Source organism: Brassica napus, chromosome C2 (assembly GCF_020379485.1).
Source record: "Brassica napus cultivar Da-Ae chromosome C2, Da-Ae, whole genome shotgun sequence".
In the NCBI taxonomy this organism is placed as follows: Eukaryota; Viridiplantae; Streptophyta; class Magnoliopsida; order Brassicales; family Brassicaceae; genus Brassica; species Brassica napus.
Genome location: NC_063445.1, coordinates 6,501,621 through 6,522,491, shown reverse-complemented (window position 1 = coordinate 6,522,491; position 20,871 = coordinate 6,501,621). Strand labels below are relative to the sequence as shown.

General features: G+C 37.8%; 5 protein-coding genes and 1 long non-coding RNA gene across 7 annotated transcripts; 3 read left to right on the top strand and 3 right to left on the bottom strand.

Annotated features, from left to right (window-relative positions):
* Positions 1-93: 93 nt before the first annotated feature.
* LOC106387082 (E3 ubiquitin-protein ligase RDUF2-like) lies at positions 94-1,935 on the bottom strand. Its single transcript, XM_022695900.2, has one exon. It carries the CDS (start codon positions 1,404-1,406, stop codon positions 240-242), a length of 1,167 nt encoding a protein of 388 aa, XP_022551621.2. The 5' UTR covers positions 1,407-1,935; the 3' UTR covers positions 94-239.
* A 399-nt stretch (positions 1,936-2,334) lies between these two features.
* LOC125581360 (protein SENSITIVITY TO RED LIGHT REDUCED 1-like) lies at positions 2,335-3,693 on the bottom strand. Its single transcript, XM_048746659.1, has 2 exons — positions 3,464-3,693; positions 2,335-3,358 (listed from the first exon to the last, which is right to left on the bottom strand). The coding sequence occupies exon 2, from the start codon at positions 3,304-3,306 to the stop codon at positions 2,482-2,484; it is 825 nt and encodes a 274-aa protein (XP_048602616.1). The 5' UTR covers positions 3,307-3,358; positions 3,464-3,693; the 3' UTR covers positions 2,335-2,481.
* Positions 3,694-3,803: 110 nt separating this feature from the next.
* On the top strand, positions 3,804-5,547 carry LOC125581361. Its single transcript, XR_007319017.1, has 2 exons — positions 3,804-4,830; positions 5,008-5,547. It is a non-coding gene; the product is annotated as an uncharacterized LOC125581361 (long non-coding RNA).
* LOC106387071 (UDP-glycosyltransferase 76E2) lies at positions 5,418-7,653 on the bottom strand. The gene is made up of 2 exons (XM_013826887.3): positions 6,962-7,653; positions 5,418-6,464 (listed from the first exon to the last, which is right to left on the bottom strand). The coding sequence occupies exons 1-2, from the start codon at positions 7,443-7,445 to the stop codon at positions 5,575-5,577; spliced, it is 1,374 nt and encodes a 457-aa protein (XP_013682341.2). The 5' UTR covers positions 7,446-7,653; the 3' UTR covers positions 5,418-5,574.
* Positions 7,654-8,523: 870 nt separating this feature from the next.
* Positions 8,524-11,679, top strand: LOC106387057 (dnaJ homolog subfamily B member 8). Of its 2 annotated transcripts, XM_013826873.3 has the most exons (5): positions 8,524-10,183; positions 10,270-10,438; positions 10,783-10,815; positions 10,960-11,054; positions 11,283-11,679. In XM_013826873.3, exons 1-5 carry the CDS (start codon positions 9,869-9,871, stop codon positions 11,508-11,510), a joined length of 840 nt encoding a protein of 279 aa, XP_013682327.2. In that variant the 5' UTR covers positions 8,524-9,868; the 3' UTR covers positions 11,511-11,679. The 2 variants fall into 2 exon arrangements, with proteins under 2 accessions (XP_013682327.2, XP_013682332.2); XM_013826878.3 differs by lacking the exon at positions 10,783-10,815 and having other exon boundaries at positions 8,801-10,183.
* A 4,125-nt stretch (positions 11,680-15,804) lies between these two features.
* Positions 15,805-19,559, top strand: LOC106373875. Its single transcript, XM_048748662.1, has 5 exons — positions 15,805-15,967; positions 18,477-18,707; positions 19,057-19,090; positions 19,199-19,260; positions 19,382-19,559. The coding sequence occupies exons 1-5, from the start codon at positions 15,805-15,807 to the stop codon at positions 19,459-19,461; spliced, it is 570 nt and encodes a 189-aa protein (XP_048604619.1). The 3' UTR covers positions 19,462-19,559.
* Positions 19,560-20,871: the final 1,312 nt, after the last annotated feature.

The window sequence follows — 20,871 nt, the reverse complement described above, 5'->3', positions numbered from 1 at the left end:
AGCATTCTTTTTTACTTTCTCGGAAACCAAAACAGCCAAAATCTCGACGAAACTTTCGAGGAGACAAAAGCTAAAGCTAAAGCTAAAGAAAAATATGAAAACTTGAATGATCGATCGTTGAGAAATTTTGATGTAATGTAACATACGAAGAATCAATCGAATTTTAAATATAAAACTTGAGTTGCAATCTTTCTTCTGAACTCTTATATATACACTCTTGAATAACAAACCATTATATATCAATGCAGAACCGAAGAACCTCTGTTACTTCTGTTTCGCCCAAAGTATCTCCTCAGCACTGAATTAGACCGATCCATAACTCTAGATTCCACTTCACTGTCCGAAGCTGAAACAGCAGCAGAAGAGGAATTAGACCCACGGTTTGGTCTCACTCTCCTCATCAACGAAACCATCCCACGAACCATCCGTCTCAACCTCCCTCCCGACCCGGATCCACCACCGTTACTACCATCTGATTCAACCGCTCCGTTACCTCTAACCCACGAGATCCGTCTAGGCCCCTCGCTGTTCCCACCAAGCCCACCACCATCCATCTCCGTCAACACAACAGGCAACACTCTCTCCCCATCTCTCATCGCCGCGTTAAACCTCCCGACAGCAAACCCCCCTCCGGGGAGTCTCCATATCGTCATCCCCACGGCGCTATCACCCTCCTCGCTGCTCCGTTGGTTAGACTCCGAAGGAATCTCGAATCTGCAGACCGGGCACGAGTTTCGGATCGAGAGCCACGGCACGATGCAGTCCTCGTGAAAAATGTGCTTACACGGCATCTCACGCGCCTCCGTCTCCCCCTCGAAAACCTCGGTACAAACCGCGCAGTTCGCCTCAGCGGTTATATGGCAATCGGAGATTTCGACTCTGGGCAAAGACTCAATCGCCGATTTCGACGCCGGCGGGTTTCCGGATCTGCCGAGTCCCGCGCCCGTCGCCTCGATTTGACTCAGCTGCTCGAGCAACCGCTCGAATCCCGATCCCATCAGGATCTCGGATACTGAATCCGGAAGCGGTCTGAGGCCCGATCCGGATCCGTCATCGTAGTAAAACTCGAAAGCGCGTCGGTCTCTAGCCGCGTCTCCTTCCTCTCCCTCGCCGGCGCCTCCTTGGAGAACGATGACTGGGTTAAAGGAAGGGCGGCGACTGGATCTCCGCCGTCTAATCACGGATCTACGGCTGCTGTTGATCGATCTAACTTCGGTGGAAGCTGGGGAGGCTAATTCGGCGGCGGCGGTGGAGGAATCGGTGACTTGTTCGATGAAACCGCCGTCGCAGTGAGGACAAGCGAGGCCGTTGGTGGTGCCTTGTTCAGCCCAGACGCTGACGAATCGCGTGCAGCTGTAACACCAATACGACGTCGTGATCGGAGTTGTAGGCGGCGTTGACGGCATCTTTTAAACCTTCTGATTTGGTGAGAGGATCTGAGAGTGTAAGAGAGAGAGAGAGGAATCGCTGACTAATAGTTAAATGAGAGAGATGAGAATATGAAAACGTGGCTTTTAAAGCGCTCGTGGGAGCGGAATTAACGACGTTGGATTTAGACGGTAAATAGACACGTGGTAATTTTTTGACTGGGTCGAAGATAGCGAGGTATTAACAGTCGTTATGTCTAGGAGAGGAACGTTCGAGGCGTCTGTAAGGTGTTTTGACCAAACGCTGAACGTTTTTTTAAAGAAAATTCAAAAGTAGCGCCGTGTCCGCTGTTTGTGGGCCTTATGTGGAACCCATTTGATCTCCGTTTTTTCTGGGAAAAACCACCAGACGACATCGTTTCGGCCTGTGAATCATGACAGAAGCAAAAGTGTGCCGACTGCTTAATAATTATTTCACTTTTCCCCTTTTTATAACTTAAATGCTGTATTTTACATTTGTTAAGTAAAACAATTTGTGGTTGACAGAAAAAAAAAGTAAAACAATTTGTGACATGTTATAATGTTTGGCAAAGAGGTGGAAGGTGGGAGTCTTTAGAAAATTCGATTTCTTACACGTTGATGGCTCAATAAACTGATAGAATACATTATCTAAACCAACTCGTATCTATATATGCATTGACTATTTGATACTAGTATATAGGTGCCAAGTTGATAAAATACATTATACATACACGAAAACTTTTGTAATTGTCTTCTTAATATTAAAATTAAAGAAAGATTGATATTGCTCAACTACCTTTTGTCTCTGTCTCCTCTCATTTGTTGGCAACTAATGAAAACAGACAAATTGCAATTATACCAACTGATTACCACAACTTGGAGTCACAACAAACACAAATCTAAACCAAGAAGATCAACTTAGCTGTGAAAACTAAATACAACAGAGTGAAGAGAACATGTAAATTTGTGATAACATATTCAGTTTTTCAAGCAAATATTAAACCAATGATAAAGTCAACAACTTTAATGGTTAAACTTATGCAGGAAGAGGATAGACAAAACAAAGACCTGACAAAATGCCAAAAACAATGATCTATAATCCCTCTGAAACCAACAATGGCAGCTCCGAATCTAAACAGGAGCTGAAAAAATGCCAGCTTGAATCATGGAAGGCTGGAAAATAATCATCAGATACCGTCTCAATAGCAAACTCACTAGTGATTCTTCGTGCAGCTATGATCCGTTTGGTGGCACGAATGACTGCCGGGTCTAACGTCACCTGCTCCTCATACATCTGAAAGCTGTTCCCAAACAACGCGATTTTCGACAATCGATCCATCCTCCAATTTGCTTGCAACAGGTTATTGTACAGATTGGCCTCACAGTGTGGCATGAAGAAAAGAGTAGGCTTCAAAGCTTCCCTACGAGCTTGCTCGTTCACAGACAACACAGTGCATCCAAGGGACTCTAGAACACTAGATTCAGTAGCGGATAAGACTGGATCGAACACTTCAATGTTACCAACCCAATCAAACTCCCTCTTCATCAAGATCGCAATGCTGAGCTGAAACCTAGGAGATTCATAAGACTCGATGCTTCCTATACCATACATCACCATCTGAAGCTGTGTTTCAGCACCTAACACGAGACGAAACTGGTCCGCAACCTCGGGACACTTGAGCTGTTCTAAGAATGTAGTGTAGAATTTTGAGCTCTCGACTTTCTTGATAGAGTTTTCCATCTTCTGCTTCACTCTTGCTTGCCTTTGAGGATCGATCTCAAGATCATCTGACTTCCATGGCTTCTCTTCTTCTTCTTCTTCTTCGTGAATCTTAGGTTTAGGTTTTCTTCTCCCCTGTCTTCGTTTACTAGGTAAGACCACTGTCCACTCACCATCAATACTTGCGTTTTTAACCATTGCTACTTAACACAAGCCTCCTAAATTAGAGTTTCAGCAACGACTCCATTACCTAAACATCACAATGAATGTTTCTACGATTAGATCTGAAGGGATCAACTACCTTTACCAATTTCTTTGTTTAATTACGATCTCTCTAATTTGAGATAAGACTTACGATTAGAAACTAAACCACAAGAGGGAGATCGAAGAAGCTTTCTTGCGATACGGAGGAAGAAGAAGCCTGGAATACGAGGCAACCGGGTGGACTCAGTGACACATAGGGGGTGAGTTTGGTGCTTCCGAGTCCTGCAGCGATGGGAAGCCGGCGAGCGACTCGTAGGCGAAGATATGGTAGAAAGATATTCGGGTGGATGTAAATCAAATGGGCTTATTTACGGCCCATTAACTAAGGGACTAGGGTCTTTAACTTTTTTATATGATGCAATAGAATAAGTTTGGGATCCATGGACCATGATCATCTCTCCTTCAGTTGGCGGTGGTGGCGTGAATAACAAGTTAACTGACATAATATGTCTTCGGCATATTGTGCCCTTACTGCTTATTTACTCGGTTGTTAGGTGTGTTTTAACATCCTAGTTTTAACTTGATTTCACGAGGATTGCCTGTGCTATACTGTTCTTCAGAATTCTCTTATATGTAATCTAGTTATTGGATACTTACAATGTATGTATCAAAATCCAATTTTAGATGTTTAATTCACTCTTGGAAGTTGGAATGTTGTTGAATTTTTTTTTTTATTATATAAAATGTTGTTGAGAATTTTGTTGTCTAGTTTTGACTCTTCATGAGCCGACACTTAGTGTAGACTCTTCTGATCATAAACCGGATCTGTTAATCGAAATCACTACTCGTCTTGAGCTAGTTTCTTAAGTTTACCACACAAATAATTCAAATTTTCTAGAAAATGAAGCCTTTTCTGAATTAACTAGTTTTATACTGATCCCATTTACATAAGGCAAAGAGCTTCTTTGCTTATGACTTGTAGACATCTGAAATTCAAGACAACGTCTCATATGTTATTCAAAGTGTTAGTTGCTTCTTTCTTTGGATAATGAAAGCAGTATCAGATGATCAGATAAGACTTTTTAATTTATTTTGCTTTGACTAACATTTCTTTAATTTATCATTGAATCATCTGATTATTTAATCATCTGATTATTTTTCTAAAGATAGAAACCCATCAAATCTTGTAAAGGGGTTTTTATCAGAGTTAAATAGCCATTCTATTGACAATCTTCTCTTACCTAAGCAATAATATCTTTTGCTTGTGTTGGAGGGTCACACACCAATAAACTCCCAACCAGAGGAAGAAAGTGACATTCCAACAAGAAGTGAATGCATTATGTTTTCCTTCTCTTTGTCCATAAATAGTTAGTAGTCTTTCTTTTTGTTATTAAGGAGTTGGTTGTTTTAGCCATTAATATCTCATTTCCACAATGTTTTTTCCACCTCATATTCTTACATTTAAAGTAGCAAGAATCTCAGATTGATTCGACATAGATTCCTTCTATCAAGAGCCAGGTTCATATCTAAACTCAATCATCCACTATTTCTTCTGAAGATTCTTCATTGTAGGAATCTTAATTTGTTGGATCAAAACCAACAATAATTTTCAGAGATGGGTATATATGGTGCAAATTTCTATGAGCTAGTAATGTTGCTATGTGAACTTGATGATTGTCACAATGTCATTTACAGAGAGGCTTGACGCTAAGAGGACATGATCTTCTCTTCATACTCTGAGTATGAGAGCACCATTATCAATGGTATGAGGAAGGAGTTCTCAAAAATGGATTAGTTGACTAATCCATTTTTGAGAACTCCTTCCTCATACTATTGATGGAGTTGCTCTGATACTCTTTCCTTTTACCGTTAGCAAGCTCAGAGCAGCTTTAGCAAAAAACATGATCTTCATGGTAGATGATGACACATGCAACAACTGACTCTAACTGACCTTGAAACTTCCCCTCACAGTCTTTGTTGATCTTCATCAGAAACCATACCGGCCCTATCCGATTCAGTTGAATTGTTTGGTTTGGTGCCAAAGTGAAAATAACTTTGGTAACCAAATGAGTTCAAAAGATTGAACTCTGTTTCACCAACTGTAATGGAGAAGCTCAAGCCTTTCAACTCTTTTATTTACTGACAACTGACAAATCATTACACTTCAAATAAAATAATGTCCTTTTTTTTCTTTATGCCATTTGATACATAATGCTAAATGAACCTCTTCTGATACACTTCTGATTATGTGCATAAATTATCTCATTGCTGCATGAAATTCTTCGTTTTCAAGGAATTAACAAAGTTGTCTAATGAGCTGCATGAGGAACCTCCACTTCTAACAGAGGCTTCTAGCTTCTCTTTCAAATCAACAACACTCTTCCTCATCTCTGCTCCTACTTCATCCACAAGCAACCTCTTCACAGCTCTCTCCACAGCTTCTTTCTCCAGCTCTCCCTCCATTTGAACCCCATTTCTCCAAGTACTCTCTAAGTACCTCGCATTCACTTTCTGATCACCTGTAAAAGGCCTACAGATCATTGGAACACCTTCCCCAATGCTCTCTAGCGTCGAGTTCCATCCACAGTGACTCCAAAACCCTCCTACAGCAGGATGTCTGAGAACTTCCATCTGCGGCGCCCATTTCACAATGTAACCTCTCTCTGAAACCAACTTGCTGAACTCCTCCGGTAAGGACTCTGTCCACTCCGAGGAAGGAATGGAACCTGGTCTGATCACCCACAAGAAAGGTTGGTTGCTATTACTCAACCCCCAAGCCATCTCCAAGGCGTCTTTGGTTTCCATTAGAGCTAAGCTTCCCAAGCTTATGTACATAACTGATCTTGGCTTCTGCATGTTCAACCACTCGATGCAGCTTCTGTCCTCTTCAAGCAGACTAGATGGTGCAGAAGCTGCGATGTGAAGCGGACCAATGGGATATACCGGAACTTGTAGTTCTTGTTGCAACCGCGCCAAAGACGAGCTCTCTAGACAGCTGGCTGAGTTGATGATGACAGCGGAAGCTGTTCCAGTGTTGACGGTTTTACTGTAAACCCTGAGCATACTCTCTATTGGCCCAAATGCTGAAGTTGGTAGATCCTTGTACCTTAGAGGATGCAACCCTGGAAACAACTTGTCTTGCATTTCAACATCTGCATAGTACACAAAACCAAACAGCATTTAGACTGGTCTTAATGGATTTTAATACGAAGGTAAAAAGTAGGCCTGTGGTTTTGGTTTTCTTCGGTTCGTATATTTTCGGTTTTGGTTAATTCGGTTAGGCCATAATCCCACCAAAATCCCACCAAAATGAACCAAAAATAAAATTTATTCTGTTTTCGGTTAATTTGGTTTCATATATTGTTCCAAAAACAACCTATTTTGGGATTTAGATTTCGGTATAATTATTTTAAAAATAGGATAGTTTTGGTTAATTCGGTTAGTTTTTGTTTTTATTTATTACCTTTTTCTGAAAATTGCAAACCGAACCAAAGACCGAATTACTTTTCAAAATCATACCGAACTAACCAAATCCAAAACCGTAACCAACGGAAAGCTAAAAATTTCGGTTCGGTTCGGTCCGGTTCTGCTGGTCCAGTTTGGACAAAATTCGCAGGCCAGTACTAAAAAGGTTAAGAATCTTGGTTACCTTTCATGTCGATCAAGAACTTCTCTACATTGACTTTGGCTAAAACAGAGCGGCAGAGAAAGGCAGTAGCACTTGTAGTACTGAAGACAACACTAGGAAGTTGAAACTCCATAGCTGCAGCTTTTGAGAAATGCATGTACTCATCATAGACAACACAAACAACCTCATCATGGTCACCTTGTTCCTTCAGCAGTTGACCTAAACATTGCTTAAAAGTCACCTCACAGATTTGATTGAGCTTCATCATAAACTGGAGTGGACCGAGGTTTTTGAGATCAGACTCGGTTAAACTACTTGGGATGGTGAGAAAGTGAAAATCAGAGAAGTCTTTGGAAGAGGTAACTCGGTTATACTGTGTCTGAACAACAGTGATGGAGAAGCCTTTGGAGTGAAGAGCTTTCCCAAGTTGCATAATAGGAGTGACATGACCTTGTGCTGGAACTGGAACTAAAACAATCCTTCTCTTCACTTTTTCTTCCTCCATTCTTTCAATACTTTCACCTTGATCTGGTCTGAATCTGATTTATAGGTTGAGACATTCGCTGTTCCTCTGGTCTGAAGATTTTATTTCTTTATTCATAATTAGAAAGAAATCGAAGGCTTTAAATGTTTTCCTTAATTGTAACTGTAAGGAAGGACCAGGACCAGGACCAGCACATTGAACAAACACGTGGCCCGTGGCTGGACTTTCAGTTAAAGGCTTACTCTGTCTTTTTATAATAAGTCTGTCTATATACGAAAATAATAGCCAACAAACTTTCCCAACTACCATCATTGGCGTACAAACTGAACAGAAGCAATCACCATTCCCTGATCAGTTCTCTGGTTCGAGCTCTGCTGCAATCCTTGCAAGCTCAATGATTCCTACAGCAACTAACAAAGTAGCCCACACAAACAAATCCGGCTCCACTGGTATAGCGTTGATCATCTCATATGCCTCCACAAGACCACAAGCTCATTGCTTCATGTGCTTAACTATTGTTAGCGTAACCAGAGATCATAGCATTGAATCTTGTTCATCCAAATCACTGAACACCTTCCTTGCATTCTCTGCCTCTCCAAACTTCGAATACATATCAACAAGCGAGCTAACTACAAAAGCATCAGATTCAAACGAACACTTGAGCACCATCCAATGTATCATCTTCCCTAATCCGTGACCAAGCAGAGTATTTAAAAGGGCTAGCAATGATGAAAGCATCAAAATTTACACCTTCTCAATTCATTTCTCTTAAAACATCCAAATACTCCTAAATTAGGGATGTTATATAGGGTCGTGAGATTTAGGGTTGCCCAGCCCATCCAATAATCTAAGAACCCTTACCCTAATGCATTACTCTTAAGGTGTTTAGGGCCAGTTTAGGGCTGAACTAAAGAAATAAAGGGTTTCGACAGGTTTGACCCTATTAGAATACTAGATAATTTTGTTTTTTTTTTTTGTTAAACAACATTTTTTTTTAGTGTAGGGCTTAAAATTTCAAAAAAAAAATTCCTTCCAAATTCATAAATTTGATTTTTATTAAAATTGCAAAAAAAAAATATTTCATCAAAATCGCAAAAATGAGTTTTTCGCCAAATCGAGTTTTTCCGCCAAAACCGAGAAAATTGAGTTTTCTGTCAAAATCGGGAAAACGAGTTTTTCCGCCAAAATCGGAGAAATCAAGTTTTTCGCCAAAACTGAGAAATCGAGTTTTCCGCCAAAACCGAGAAATTGAGCTTCCCGCCAAAACCAAGAAAATCGAGTTTTTCCCGCCAAAATCGGGTAACGGCGTTTTCCGAAATCGAGTTTTTCGCCAAAACCGAGAAATCGAGTTTTTTCACCAAAACCAGAAAATCGAGTTTTTCCGATAAAACAAGAAAATCGAGATTTCTCGTCAAAACCGAAAAATCGAGTTTTTCGTCCAAAACCGAAAAATCGAGTTTTTCGTCCAAAACCTGGAAATCAAAATTTCTCGCCAAAATTTGAATATTAAGTTTTCCCGCCAAAACCGGAAAAACGAGTTTTCCGCCAAAATTGCAAATCAAATGTTCTCAACAAAATGACTTTTCCCGTCAAAACTGCAATATTCTAGTTTTCCGCTAAAATCGTATGATTTTCCGCAAAAATCACAAAAATCGAGTTTTTCGTCAAAATCTCAAAATTGTGTGTTTTCACCAAAAAAATGCAAAAACTTAATTTTTTTGTTGAAATCTTATTTTTGGCCATAACCGCGAAAATTTAATTTCCCGCAAAATTTTGTTCCACAAAACATTGTTTGATTATATTATATATCTTTTAATGATATTACTATAATTATTTTTTTTCTGTGAGCAACTTACTATAATTATCTAAATCAGATGTTAATATTATTTGCTAGTGTTTTAAAAGATATTACAAAATGGACTAACTCTGATCTAACCCTGACCCAACCTTTCATGCATATATTATTAGGGCTGAAATATGATTAGAGCTAGAATATGGTTGAGTTTATATTTTACAGGGCTGGACTGGGCTAGAAAACCCAATATAACATCCATACTCCTAGTAATAATGATTCCATCCACCGAAGATCTACGTTAGGCATTTCATCGAACACCTTTTTAGCATCAGCAACTTCCCGTACATTTCACGTAAAACGCAACAAACTTAGCTGCAACTCGCGCCAAGCTTGAAAACCCAGATGTCACCAGAAGATCATAGAAGCTTTCTTCCTCGGCAAAGAAGCAATTATGTTCATGGGTGAAGTCGTGAAGATCAAAGCTTCGAACGTTTTATCAAACAAACAAGAAGAGAGTTAGAGGTTAGGTTAGTTAGACAAGAACGGTACGGTTATTATTAAACCGGAAACCAGAAAGGTCGGTTAAGAGAAACCCGAATTCGATTATCCAAAAAGGAAGACATTCGATCCATTGAGACAAGAGGAAACTATGTTCGCAACATCTTGTGTTCTGTCTCCAACACCACAAAGCTTCTTCCTTTCGCCTCATCTTCCTCAAATCCAATTCCTTTATCCGATAAAATTTCTGGGTTTTCCTGTAACGAATCGGTGCAACGTCGGCGGTTCGTTCTATAACCGACGGAGATGTGATGAAAGACGAAGGAGGAATCGAATCATAGTACCTCGAGCTAGAGCCTCCTCTCCTTACGAGGTTCTTGGTGTGTCCCCATCAGCGACTCCTCAAGATATAAAGAGGGCTTACCGCAAACTTGCTCTCAAGTATCACCCTGATGTTAACAAAGAGGTTACTTTTCGAATTTGGAACTATGTATGATGCTTTATATGTTATGTGTGCATCTCTGAGTATTGAGTCTTGCGTTGGTGTTACAGGCGAATGCGCAGGAGAAGTTTCTGAGGATAAAGCATGCGTACACCACTTTGATTAACTCTGAGTCACGGCGTAAGTACGGTTCAGATACTCGTGCTTCTGGTTACTCCTCTACGGGTCAAACAAGCCGGAAAAGCAACAGTCAAGTCGAGGAAGATTTCTATGGACTTGGTAAATCTCTGAATACACCATTAAGTTGTAATGAAATGTGGTTGTTTTCAAGGGTCCTGCTTTGTAAAGTGGGAAACTTTTTATGCGTACCATAGTGCTAAACTATGGCTTGATTCATTTTGCAATTTAGCCAAGAGCAGTAGTTGTTTGGTCATGGTTTTAAGCACAAATGCTAAATAGGGTTTGTGAAAATGTGCTAGTGATTGAAAATTTAATGTGAATTAGTGACACCCGTTAATGGCTATGGTTAGAAGTCATGTTCTCTCTCATGTGTTTTGGATGAGGGGGAGTTAGGTTGATTGAGGTCAGTGTGATCTTATGCACAAACACACTTTATAATGCAGGTGAATTCGTGAAGGATGTTCAAATAACAATAGGTAGACGCAACCTGTTTGAAATCTATTTTCTTTCTGTCTTTAGATTGTTTTTCTTTTTTTGCACGTCTAGAGTATTGATGCACATGTCATCGTATAACTGTAGTAAATTGCACATACAAAGCTCACTTTTTGTGGTATTGACAGGGGATTTCTTTAAAGATCTTCAAGAAGAGTTCAAGAACTGGGAAGCTAGCGCTTCTTCACAAGGGAAACCCAAAAGTCTTTGGGAGGAACTAGCGGTAAGCCCAATAATATAAATCTGCAGTTACAATTTTTGTGTCTGTTAAAGCTTGGATCTTCACTTTTTATAATGGTTTTAGTTTCTTCAGTAAACCTTGTTACTAAGAGCACAGATTCATAGGAGAAACAGATTATTATAGCAACCTGGTTCCGTATGATTTGGTTTAGTTCTCTCAGTATGGTAATGTGCTATAGACTCATGTTTCCTTATCATTTTTTATCCTCAGGAAATTGGGGAAGAGTTTGTGGAGTTTCTTGAGAAAGAACTTAACATAAGCGATAGAGACAATGATGGATCAAGCAAAAGTGGAGAAAGATTTGATTTTAAAGAAAGCTCCTCAACGGGGAAATCGCCAGGGGATAGTAGTAATAGCACGGAGAACAGTATAGAAGAGAATATTGATGAGATTGAAGCAATGCTAGCTCAGTTGAAAAAAGATCTTGGCTTGCAATAATAATAATAATAGTCCCAAAAGTTGCAGTGAAATGTTCTCTTTTTTTAGCTGGTTTAGATATTTTGATGTTTCTTTCTTTCAAGCCATGAAAGATTTTGTCTCTACAGGTGTTAAGAACGTGTATATGTTATAGAATATTGTTTCATGAAAGCAAATTATGTTTTATATAGATGAGATCATGATCTACATAAATTTTAATTCCATAGTAATTTCTTTCAAAAAAAAAGAAGGTAAAATGATTAGATTGGCTGGTAGGGGCAAGTAACACAAGGTGCAATCTCACACCATTGTACTCGGAACTTGAAGCACTCATTTGAATTGTGGAATGCTTGATTTTTCAACAAATCATAGTAATCTTCGAAGAGTACTATGATTCGGTGAAGATGATTTTTAAACCAAAAGAATGACATGCGTTTGCAATACCAATATACATGGAAGAGTACACAAGAATAGATTCATCACATTTGTGATCATACATGTGACTCAAACTCAAAATATAAGGGCAGACTGATAGACTTCTATTATATTGGGTCTGATGTGGCAAGTGAGGATGCTGACGTGTTTAATGAGGAAGAGTCAGGAGAGCCTTGGTTTGGTGCAGAAGGTTTGCTGTTACGGGCTTGAAGAAAGAAGTCGAAGTATAAGAGACGAGCCGAGATGAAGAGAAGAGTTCATGCTTTGATGTTGTATGTAGATTGACGCCATGAGTCATCTTAACCCGATTGCCATGAGATCGGTGACGAAGGTGAAGCTCGCCATGAGAGCCTAGCCGGAGTCAGCTCAAAACTATTCATTTATCATCTTTGTAATCACGTTTCTATTCAATAAAGGATTAACCAGCGTAGTTGGCCCAGATGGTCTTGAGGGGAAATAAAAAACTCTAATACGGAACACGCGGGTTCGATACGCTGGCCAGGCAATTGGGGTATCTAATTCCCCATAGTACCAAATGGTCCGCCTCGCCCCGAGGGGTTGGCCCCTGGGGGTGAAAGTCCCTCCAGATTAATCAAAAAAAAAAAAAAAAAAAGGAGTTAGGGATTTGTAAACTCTATCACAGACATACTTGCTTCGAAGTCAACTATTTTATATCGTACGTATATACGGAGTTTCCTGTTTGGTTCAGAGTTTTGATAGAGTCTGTATCATTGATGACAACAAAATTGAGCTGGAAAGTGCCAAAGTCAATCCTAGTTCTAGTAGTAGTAATAATCACTAATCCTAAATGAATTATAATCAATCTACAAAAGCTTCATTATCTGTTACAAAAAAAAAGTATTTCTTGGACCTTACCAGGCATATTTTCCTAATGGGAGAAGTATATTAAAACAAAAAAGCTTAAACTAGTATAAATACGCAGCACTACACAAATCTCAACACTTTAATAAAAAATTTGAATCAACCTGATCTAATATACAATGGCAAACGTAGATTCCTTTTCAACGTCGACGATGCTCAATGCGTTACAACATATCGGTTTTGCCGCACCCGTGGCCGTGGAAGAGGATAATACGGCCCCACCAAGAGAAACCATGATCATCGAGAAGGATGAACAAGTCGAAGCCATGTATATAGAAGAAGAAGAAGATTGGATAGAAGATCTCATGGAATATACGCGTCAAAGGGATTAGAAGCTGTTCTCACCATGATCATTGATTCCAAGGATCAAAAACCACCACCACCAACATCCGCTCGTCTTGGAGACATATCTATACTGACAGAATTGGATGAAGAGTGGACCCAAGAGTTGACACGTGATGAAGACCAAGCTTACAATGTGCAACAGTTGATGGATCAAGATTATATTAGTTGACTTCTTCTCTACTTTATGACAAGCTTAATATCATCTTTGATGGAGAGACACAAACTGAAGAAGATCCACGAATTAATTGTAGTTAGTAGTGTTCGTTAGTAGTTTCTAATTATGTACTTAAGTTTTTCATCAAACAGTTATCAAATCAATTCTGCGTTCTTCTTCTAAAATATAATAGACACAAAGGGTTTATATACAAAGAGAATGTCATAAGCTAACTAGGAATTGGAAATATGTGATTAACATCAATCCTACAATATAGGAAATATAACATTATCATTACCCCCCCCCCCCCCCCCCTAAAGTTGGTAATGACATATCGCGAATTCCCAACTTGGACAATAATCTGCAGGCTGGTTCTTCGTAGTGATATGTTCAGTGGTGAGAAGTTTAGCTTGAACTGCATCTCGTACCGTATGACAGTCATTCTCCACATGTTTCGTACGTTCATGAAACACCGGGTTCTTAGCTATATGTATCGCAGCTTGACTATCACAGAACATGCGCATTGGTTGAGAATGAGAGAACCCAAGCTGGAGGAGGAGGCGTTTGAGCCATTTCAATTCACAAGTTGTGTCCGCCATTGATCTATATTCGGCCTCTGCTGAAGACCTGGAAACCGTACGTTGCTTCTTGGTCTTCCATGAGACAACTGAATCACCAAGCATAACCACATAAGCACTTAAGGAACACCTGGTAATCGGGCAAGCTGACCAATCATAATCAGAGTACGCCGTCAACCTCAGATCACTGTTGGACGTGAGCATAATTCCCTGATCCGGACATCCTTTTAAATAGCGGACTACTCGCAAAGTTGCTATCCAATGATCCTCTTGTGGTTTCTGCATAAATTGGGACAGTATGTGGACAATGTAGCTTAGTTCAGGGCGAGTAAATGTTAGATAAATGAGTCGACCCACAAGCCGCCGGTACTTGCTAGGATCCAGGAGAGGGCGGCCCTTGACAAGAGCCAGCTTATGATTAAGTTCTGTAGGCACCGGGGCCGGCTTAGCTCCCAACAGACCGCATTCAGCGATTATATCTAGCGCATATTTCCTCTGAGATACGAAGATACCGTCCGGTCCCCTTGCAATCTCTAAACCAAGGAAATATTTTAGTTTACCTAAGTCTTTCATCTTAAAACATGTGTTGAGGTAGTTCTTGAAGCGCTGGATTGTAGAAACGTCTCGTTTATTCATTATCCCACAAAGGGTTTATATACAAAGAGAACGTCATAAGCTAACTAGGAATTGGAAATATGTGATTAACATCAATCCTACAATATAGGAAATATAACATTATCATTATCCCTTTATCTTCCTTTGATTTTTTTCTTCCCTGTCCTGAAAGAAAATGGTCTGAAAATCAATTTCCTACAAACACAAATTACCAAACAGTGTATTAAATCAGCCATAACAATGTTGGTTCAAGCAACAGGATAAGAGAATCTTGACCAAGATGTGCCAAAGGGTTCATAGATATTGAGTTGCTTGGAACATAAGCTTAACGGAACACACTAAATAATAATCTATGAGGTCAAACTTAAAGTGTATAAGACCTCGAAGATTTCACAGAGTCAAGATTAAGTGTAACGGCTTAGTTGTCTCGATAATTTAAAAGATCATTATATGTCAGCTGAAAATTTCAAACCAACCATGAAAAAATGCAGAGGATGGTTAGTGTTTTAGATTCTGTGAAATCCTAAATCCATTTAAGGATTCAAATTGAGATCCATGTAACTATAGTAGTATGATCAAACACTTTAAGTAAAATTCATGTATACTCACTCATATACCATCTATATAGCCAAAAGGGCTCAAGTAACAGATGCAGAGAGAAGGCAAAATGTTGATTAATATTAAACGATAGTCAAGACATTATTAAATTTATATTTTCATTTCATAAAAAAATCTGTTCTATATAGGCTATAGAAGAGAACCAGATACTACGTCATGAATTACTATTTAGTGGCAACTTCAATATAACATAAATTTTAAGAAATGTGAACGAACTGGAGGACTTAACATGATTCAGCTAAAAGATGCCCATAAATCACATGCATTTTCTAATTCAAGTCCCGAAATCGTATAAGATAATATTAAAACAGGAAAGAAAAAATCTGACTTGGATACTTATGATCGATTGATCGAAAGAGCAAGACAGTATGGCCTGTCTTGTTGCAAAAACTACGAATACTTGGTGCAAATTAATACAATTACGTAAAATACGTAAAGACCAAGACATCACGTATTAACTATATAACCTAACCTAATATTCATAATGATGAATTATAATCACCCAGCGACGTTGCCATGCATATATATAGATTTATTTACTTAATTTCCTGCCTATAAATAGTTAAATACGCATCATCACTCCACATATCTCAACACTTTCTCATCATCCAACCACACAACAAAAACCCTTACTAGCTCCGTTGAGTTAACGTATATACTGGCGAACGGCGCCGATCCCTTTCCGATGATGACAGCCGCCGCAAGAGCATCCGTCCAACAAGAATCTCCGGTGGTTCCTCCTCCTCCAAGATTCATCCCACCTAGAAGAGTCGTCAGTCTTACTGAAGAGAATCGATTTTTAATCAACTCATTTCGCTCTGCCACCTCTACACCTCAAGAAACGGACACGTGTATGCGATCGTCGCGCAACTTAATGACTAGACGGTGCGGGTCACTTTAGAGAGGTGATCTCAGAGTTGGAAGCAGCCGATCTTCGGAAGATGGCCTGGTTTCTGACGTCAACTCCGGTTTCTTCTTGAACATCGCAAGAAACAAGAACGGCTCCCACCGCCTAAGGAAGCTCCTCGGGATATCAGATGACATGGACACATTCTTCTTCGCCGCTTCTTCCGCGGCTTCCTCGATATCATGACCGACAAGGAGGCGTCATGCGTTGTTAGTCAAGGGGCTGCGCGTTTTCAACCAGGCGTGTGACCAACACGGAAGCTACATCGTGGAGAAGCTTGTGGATATATATGAAGGAGTCGATAGTTGTGGTACAGGAAGAGATTTTGGAGTGCGAATTAGGTTAGTGAGACTGGCCAGGGGTACGTATGGGAATTTCGTGGTGTACAAGGCACCGAGAGTTACGCAGGCGGTGATTATGACTAGGGATGATCTGTTTTGGGGTTTGGTGAATAAGCTCAGGCCTTTTCTTCATATATATCTCTTCGGTGAGTCGTCTTATACCATTGCAGCATTCTTGAACTCGATTCATTAGCTTTGCTCAAAGTAGTTAATGCTAGGTAGCCTAGGTTCTACGACATATGCTGAAAGTTCTTAAGTTTTATGGTTTCTTAACTAAACTTTTGTAATGAGATTTGTCACTCATTGAAGTCGAAGTCGTGATTTTGATTGGGTGACTCTCATGTGTGTCCTTGATACCCTTACTTTTGGAGCCAGCCGATACAAGTTTTAAGAATTACAAGTTGGCTCATAGTTTTCAGTATTTGCAAAGAAACTCTTGCAAATTTTAGACGTATATTATGTTTTTAACCCACTGTTTAGGCTGCGTTTTATTTTCATTAGAGAAATTTGGAGAGAAGATCAGTAAACACCTTCAGAGAGATCTATTAGAACTGGAGTATTTCTTTCTCTAGCTATTTTATACAGTTATTCTGTCTATGATTTATGTTTATGTGATTATATATGATCAGTAAACCACTTGTTAGATTAATTAGAAATTTCATAAGCTTAACGTCAAATTGATAATCATTGATGCTAGGGTTATTCATAGATTTCTACATCATGATGGCTTGTAATATAGGATTTAGGGTAATTAACTAGAAGTCTAGAACCTAGGGTCATGGGACAATTGGGAAACACGAGAGTATAATCGATTAACTGAACTCGAATCTTGTTGGACTAGAAATTCATTTGCAATGAGAGTTGGTATAGGATTTTTGTTGAACAATATCAAATTGGATTTAATGCTTGCTTCAATCATCTTATTCGCAACGAGAGTTGGATGACTTACCGTTTACATTCGAGTTCTGGAATTGAGTATAATAAACCTGGGCCCATGGCTTTCTCCTTATCTTTCACAAAACAAATTATCCTATTGTTGTTTTACTGTATTGATAACTCTGACTTAGCTTAGCTAAACCCTGATAATCTATAGTGTGATCCTCAGTCCATGTAGTTTCGATCATCAGTCCATGTGGATTAGATCTTCAGTCCATATGAATTCCATCCTCAGTCCATGTGGATTTGATCCTCAAGTATTAGGATGACACTATTACTTGAGAGAGTTCCTAGAGGTTAATTTGAGCATATCAACACACCAACATATGAAATACATCATGTTACCAAGAAGAGAGTAAGTGATGCGAATTTTTGACAATCTTAGATTTGGTTTCTTTAATTATAGTGGTCAATATTAATTTGCAAGTTTAATTTATTTGATTTGATCTTATGGAATTACATTACTTTTCGACACCGGATGCTCGTCTGGCCATAAGTTTAGTTGGTCAATATTTGTGTGTATATTTGGCATATTACCTTATTTATCACACAAAAAAATATTTTAAATACTATTGGGTCATTGAGTCTTTAGATCCAAAAATGAGTCATCTCATTATTTTTATGTTAGTTCCTGCTATGTGTTTTGGTTTTAAAGAAAGTTCTGGATGCGCTCCAAACACTTTACAATTCAACACACCAACATATGAAATACATCATGTTACCAAGAAGAGAGTAAGTGATGCGAATTTTTGACAATCTTAGATTTGGTTTCTTTAATTATAGTGGTCAATATTAATTTGCAAGTTTAATTTATTTGATTTGATCTTATGGAATTACATTACTTTTCGACACCGGATGCTCGTCTGGCCATAAGTTTAGCTGGTCAATATTTGTGTGTATATTTGGCATATTACCTTATTTATCACACAAAAAAATATTATAAATACTATTGGGTCATTGAGTGTTTAGATCCAAAAATGAGTCATCTCATTATTTTTATGTTAGTTCTTGCTATGTGTTTTGGTTTTAAAGAAAGTTCTGGATGCGCTCCAAACACTTTACAATTCAAAAACCACCTTGGAGCTGGTCATTTAGAGCATCTTTATCTCACGTCTTTAGTGGGTTTCTTATTTTATTTATGAATTAAAATAAAAGAAAATTAGCTTATATGTGAAGACACGTCTCTTATTTGGAGACTACAAGAGACGTATGTTATTAACACGTGTCCCCTTTTGAGACTTTGCTCTCCTTCTTCCCCGACTTCGCTCTTCTTCAATTTCTCCCAATTCGCAGCGAGAGAGAGAGATGGTGCCGCCGGCAACGGAGCGGAGAAACAAATCATCAGACCCGGGACCGGTCCCAAACGTGCTCCGGATCAAACCGTCACCGTTCAGTGCACCGGATTCGGTAAACCTCTCTTATCTTTGAAACTTCCCATTGTAGGGAAAATCGATCTTACAAAAAATTCTGCTCAGCTGATGTGGTAGTGGCTGGATGTTTCGCTATTTGTGTTCGATTACTTTCTGGAGAAATCTATTTAATTGGGGTTTATGTTCTGAGATCAGAGTGAGTGTGTGTGTGAGAACTTGTTGATGAACTGGTGGTGATCTAATAATAAATCGACCTCTTGTTGTAGTAAGCTTAATTATCTAATAATAATAATAATAATACATGTTTTCTTGTATGAGATTGAAACTCTCTATATATGCCCTTTGTTTCAAAATCGTAATTTGTAATGCTTTGTGTTTTGTTTCAGGGAAAGGTGGTGATCTATCCCAGCAGTTCTGGAGGTAAAAAGATCATCTCACACACATTGTTGCTTTATGGTTTTGTCTTTTCTTGTTAACTTTGTTATTTCGTGAAGCCTAAATGTGTTTTGGACTTTGGTATATGAGTAGTACAAAGGACGCTGGGCAAAAGCCTTTCTCCTTCATAGTCGGTAAAGGTGTTGTCATCAAAGGTAATATTTTCCTATGTTTTATGGTTTGATCATATTGCTATGGTTCTGTTATTCTTTCCATAACAAGAGCTAATATGAATTTAAAATTGTTGAAATCTTTTGCTTACACGATGGGATAAAGACGTTATCGGAATGCAAATTGGAGAGGTTGCTCGCTTACGGGTATGTAGACTGCTCTTCTCATCATGCAAACATATTTGATTGCTTCATGAATTCTATTAGCTTTGCGTCTATCTTGAAAGCATGTTGTCTCTAAGGTTTGTGGAATGAAAGTGTAATGAAAGCTGTTTCTTTTATCACTTGAATCTTTCTCATTTGTTTTTTTTTAGAACCCTTAAATAAGAGACTTGCAATGAAAGACATAAAAATTGAAAGTTCTTAACTAAATCTCTTAACCAAATTTTCTACTCAAATAGTATCCCTTATATATTAATTGAGGAACATTTGAAAAGATGTAACCTCAATTTTGTATTAATTAAAAGAGGCCCCAATGCATAGGTGGCACTCAATTAGGTAGTCAATTACATTCAATTGAAAAATAAGTAGGTCCACATTCGATTTTTATATGTTGTTAGATACATAAGTTGGTCAAACTATATGATATAATGATATGATATGATATTTTCTTTCCTTAAATAAAACCTACGGAATTACCATAAATGATTAATATATATATGACAATTAATGAGTTTAATAATAAAGATTTGATAACAATGTATATATCCTCCATCATTTTTTGTTTAATTTTATATTATTAAAATAAATTAAACAATCAAATTAGCTATAAAAATAAAATTTAGATTTTTTCGTATATGTTATATTTTGAATTTTTAAAAACGACAATAAATGACTAAAACTATTAAAATTATTATGTTAAAAATTAATGATCAATTGGTTTAACATTTTTATTATAAGAAGATACACATGATTTTAAAACCATATGAGTAAAAAATATCATTTAATAATAAAATAAATAAATATATATATATATATATTAAACACTATATACCATAAGATTACATTAATATTTTAATATTAAAATTTTCAATGAATTTTCAAGAACATTTATAAATTATAAATTTATTAAAGATTTCAGATTGAAAATTTTGTTATCGATGATTTAAATATTTTGTTATAAAACGATATGAACGATCATAGAACTGTATGATTATAAATTCTTATTTAATAAATAACTATACAAAATATACTATTCCTAGAAAAATAGGTTGGTTCATCTTAACTTATATTACACTTTTTATTAAACTAACTATCGAATTGATAAATAACGTACCAAAAAATATTTTGCACTTTCCTTAAATAAAAGCTACGAAATTACCTAATATGATTAACGTATATGTGAAAATTAATTATAATGAATAATAAATATTTGATAACAATTTTTGTATCTTAGTTCTTTTTTTAATTTTATATTATTAAAATATATTTAAAAATCACATTAAATATATAATAAAAACATTTATAATTTTTCTTATATGTTATATTATGAATTTTTCAAAACGTCTATAAATTATTAGAAATTTGAATATCCCCACTCTGAAAATTTTGTGATCAATAGATTATTGTTTTTGTCATAATAAGTTACAAATGATC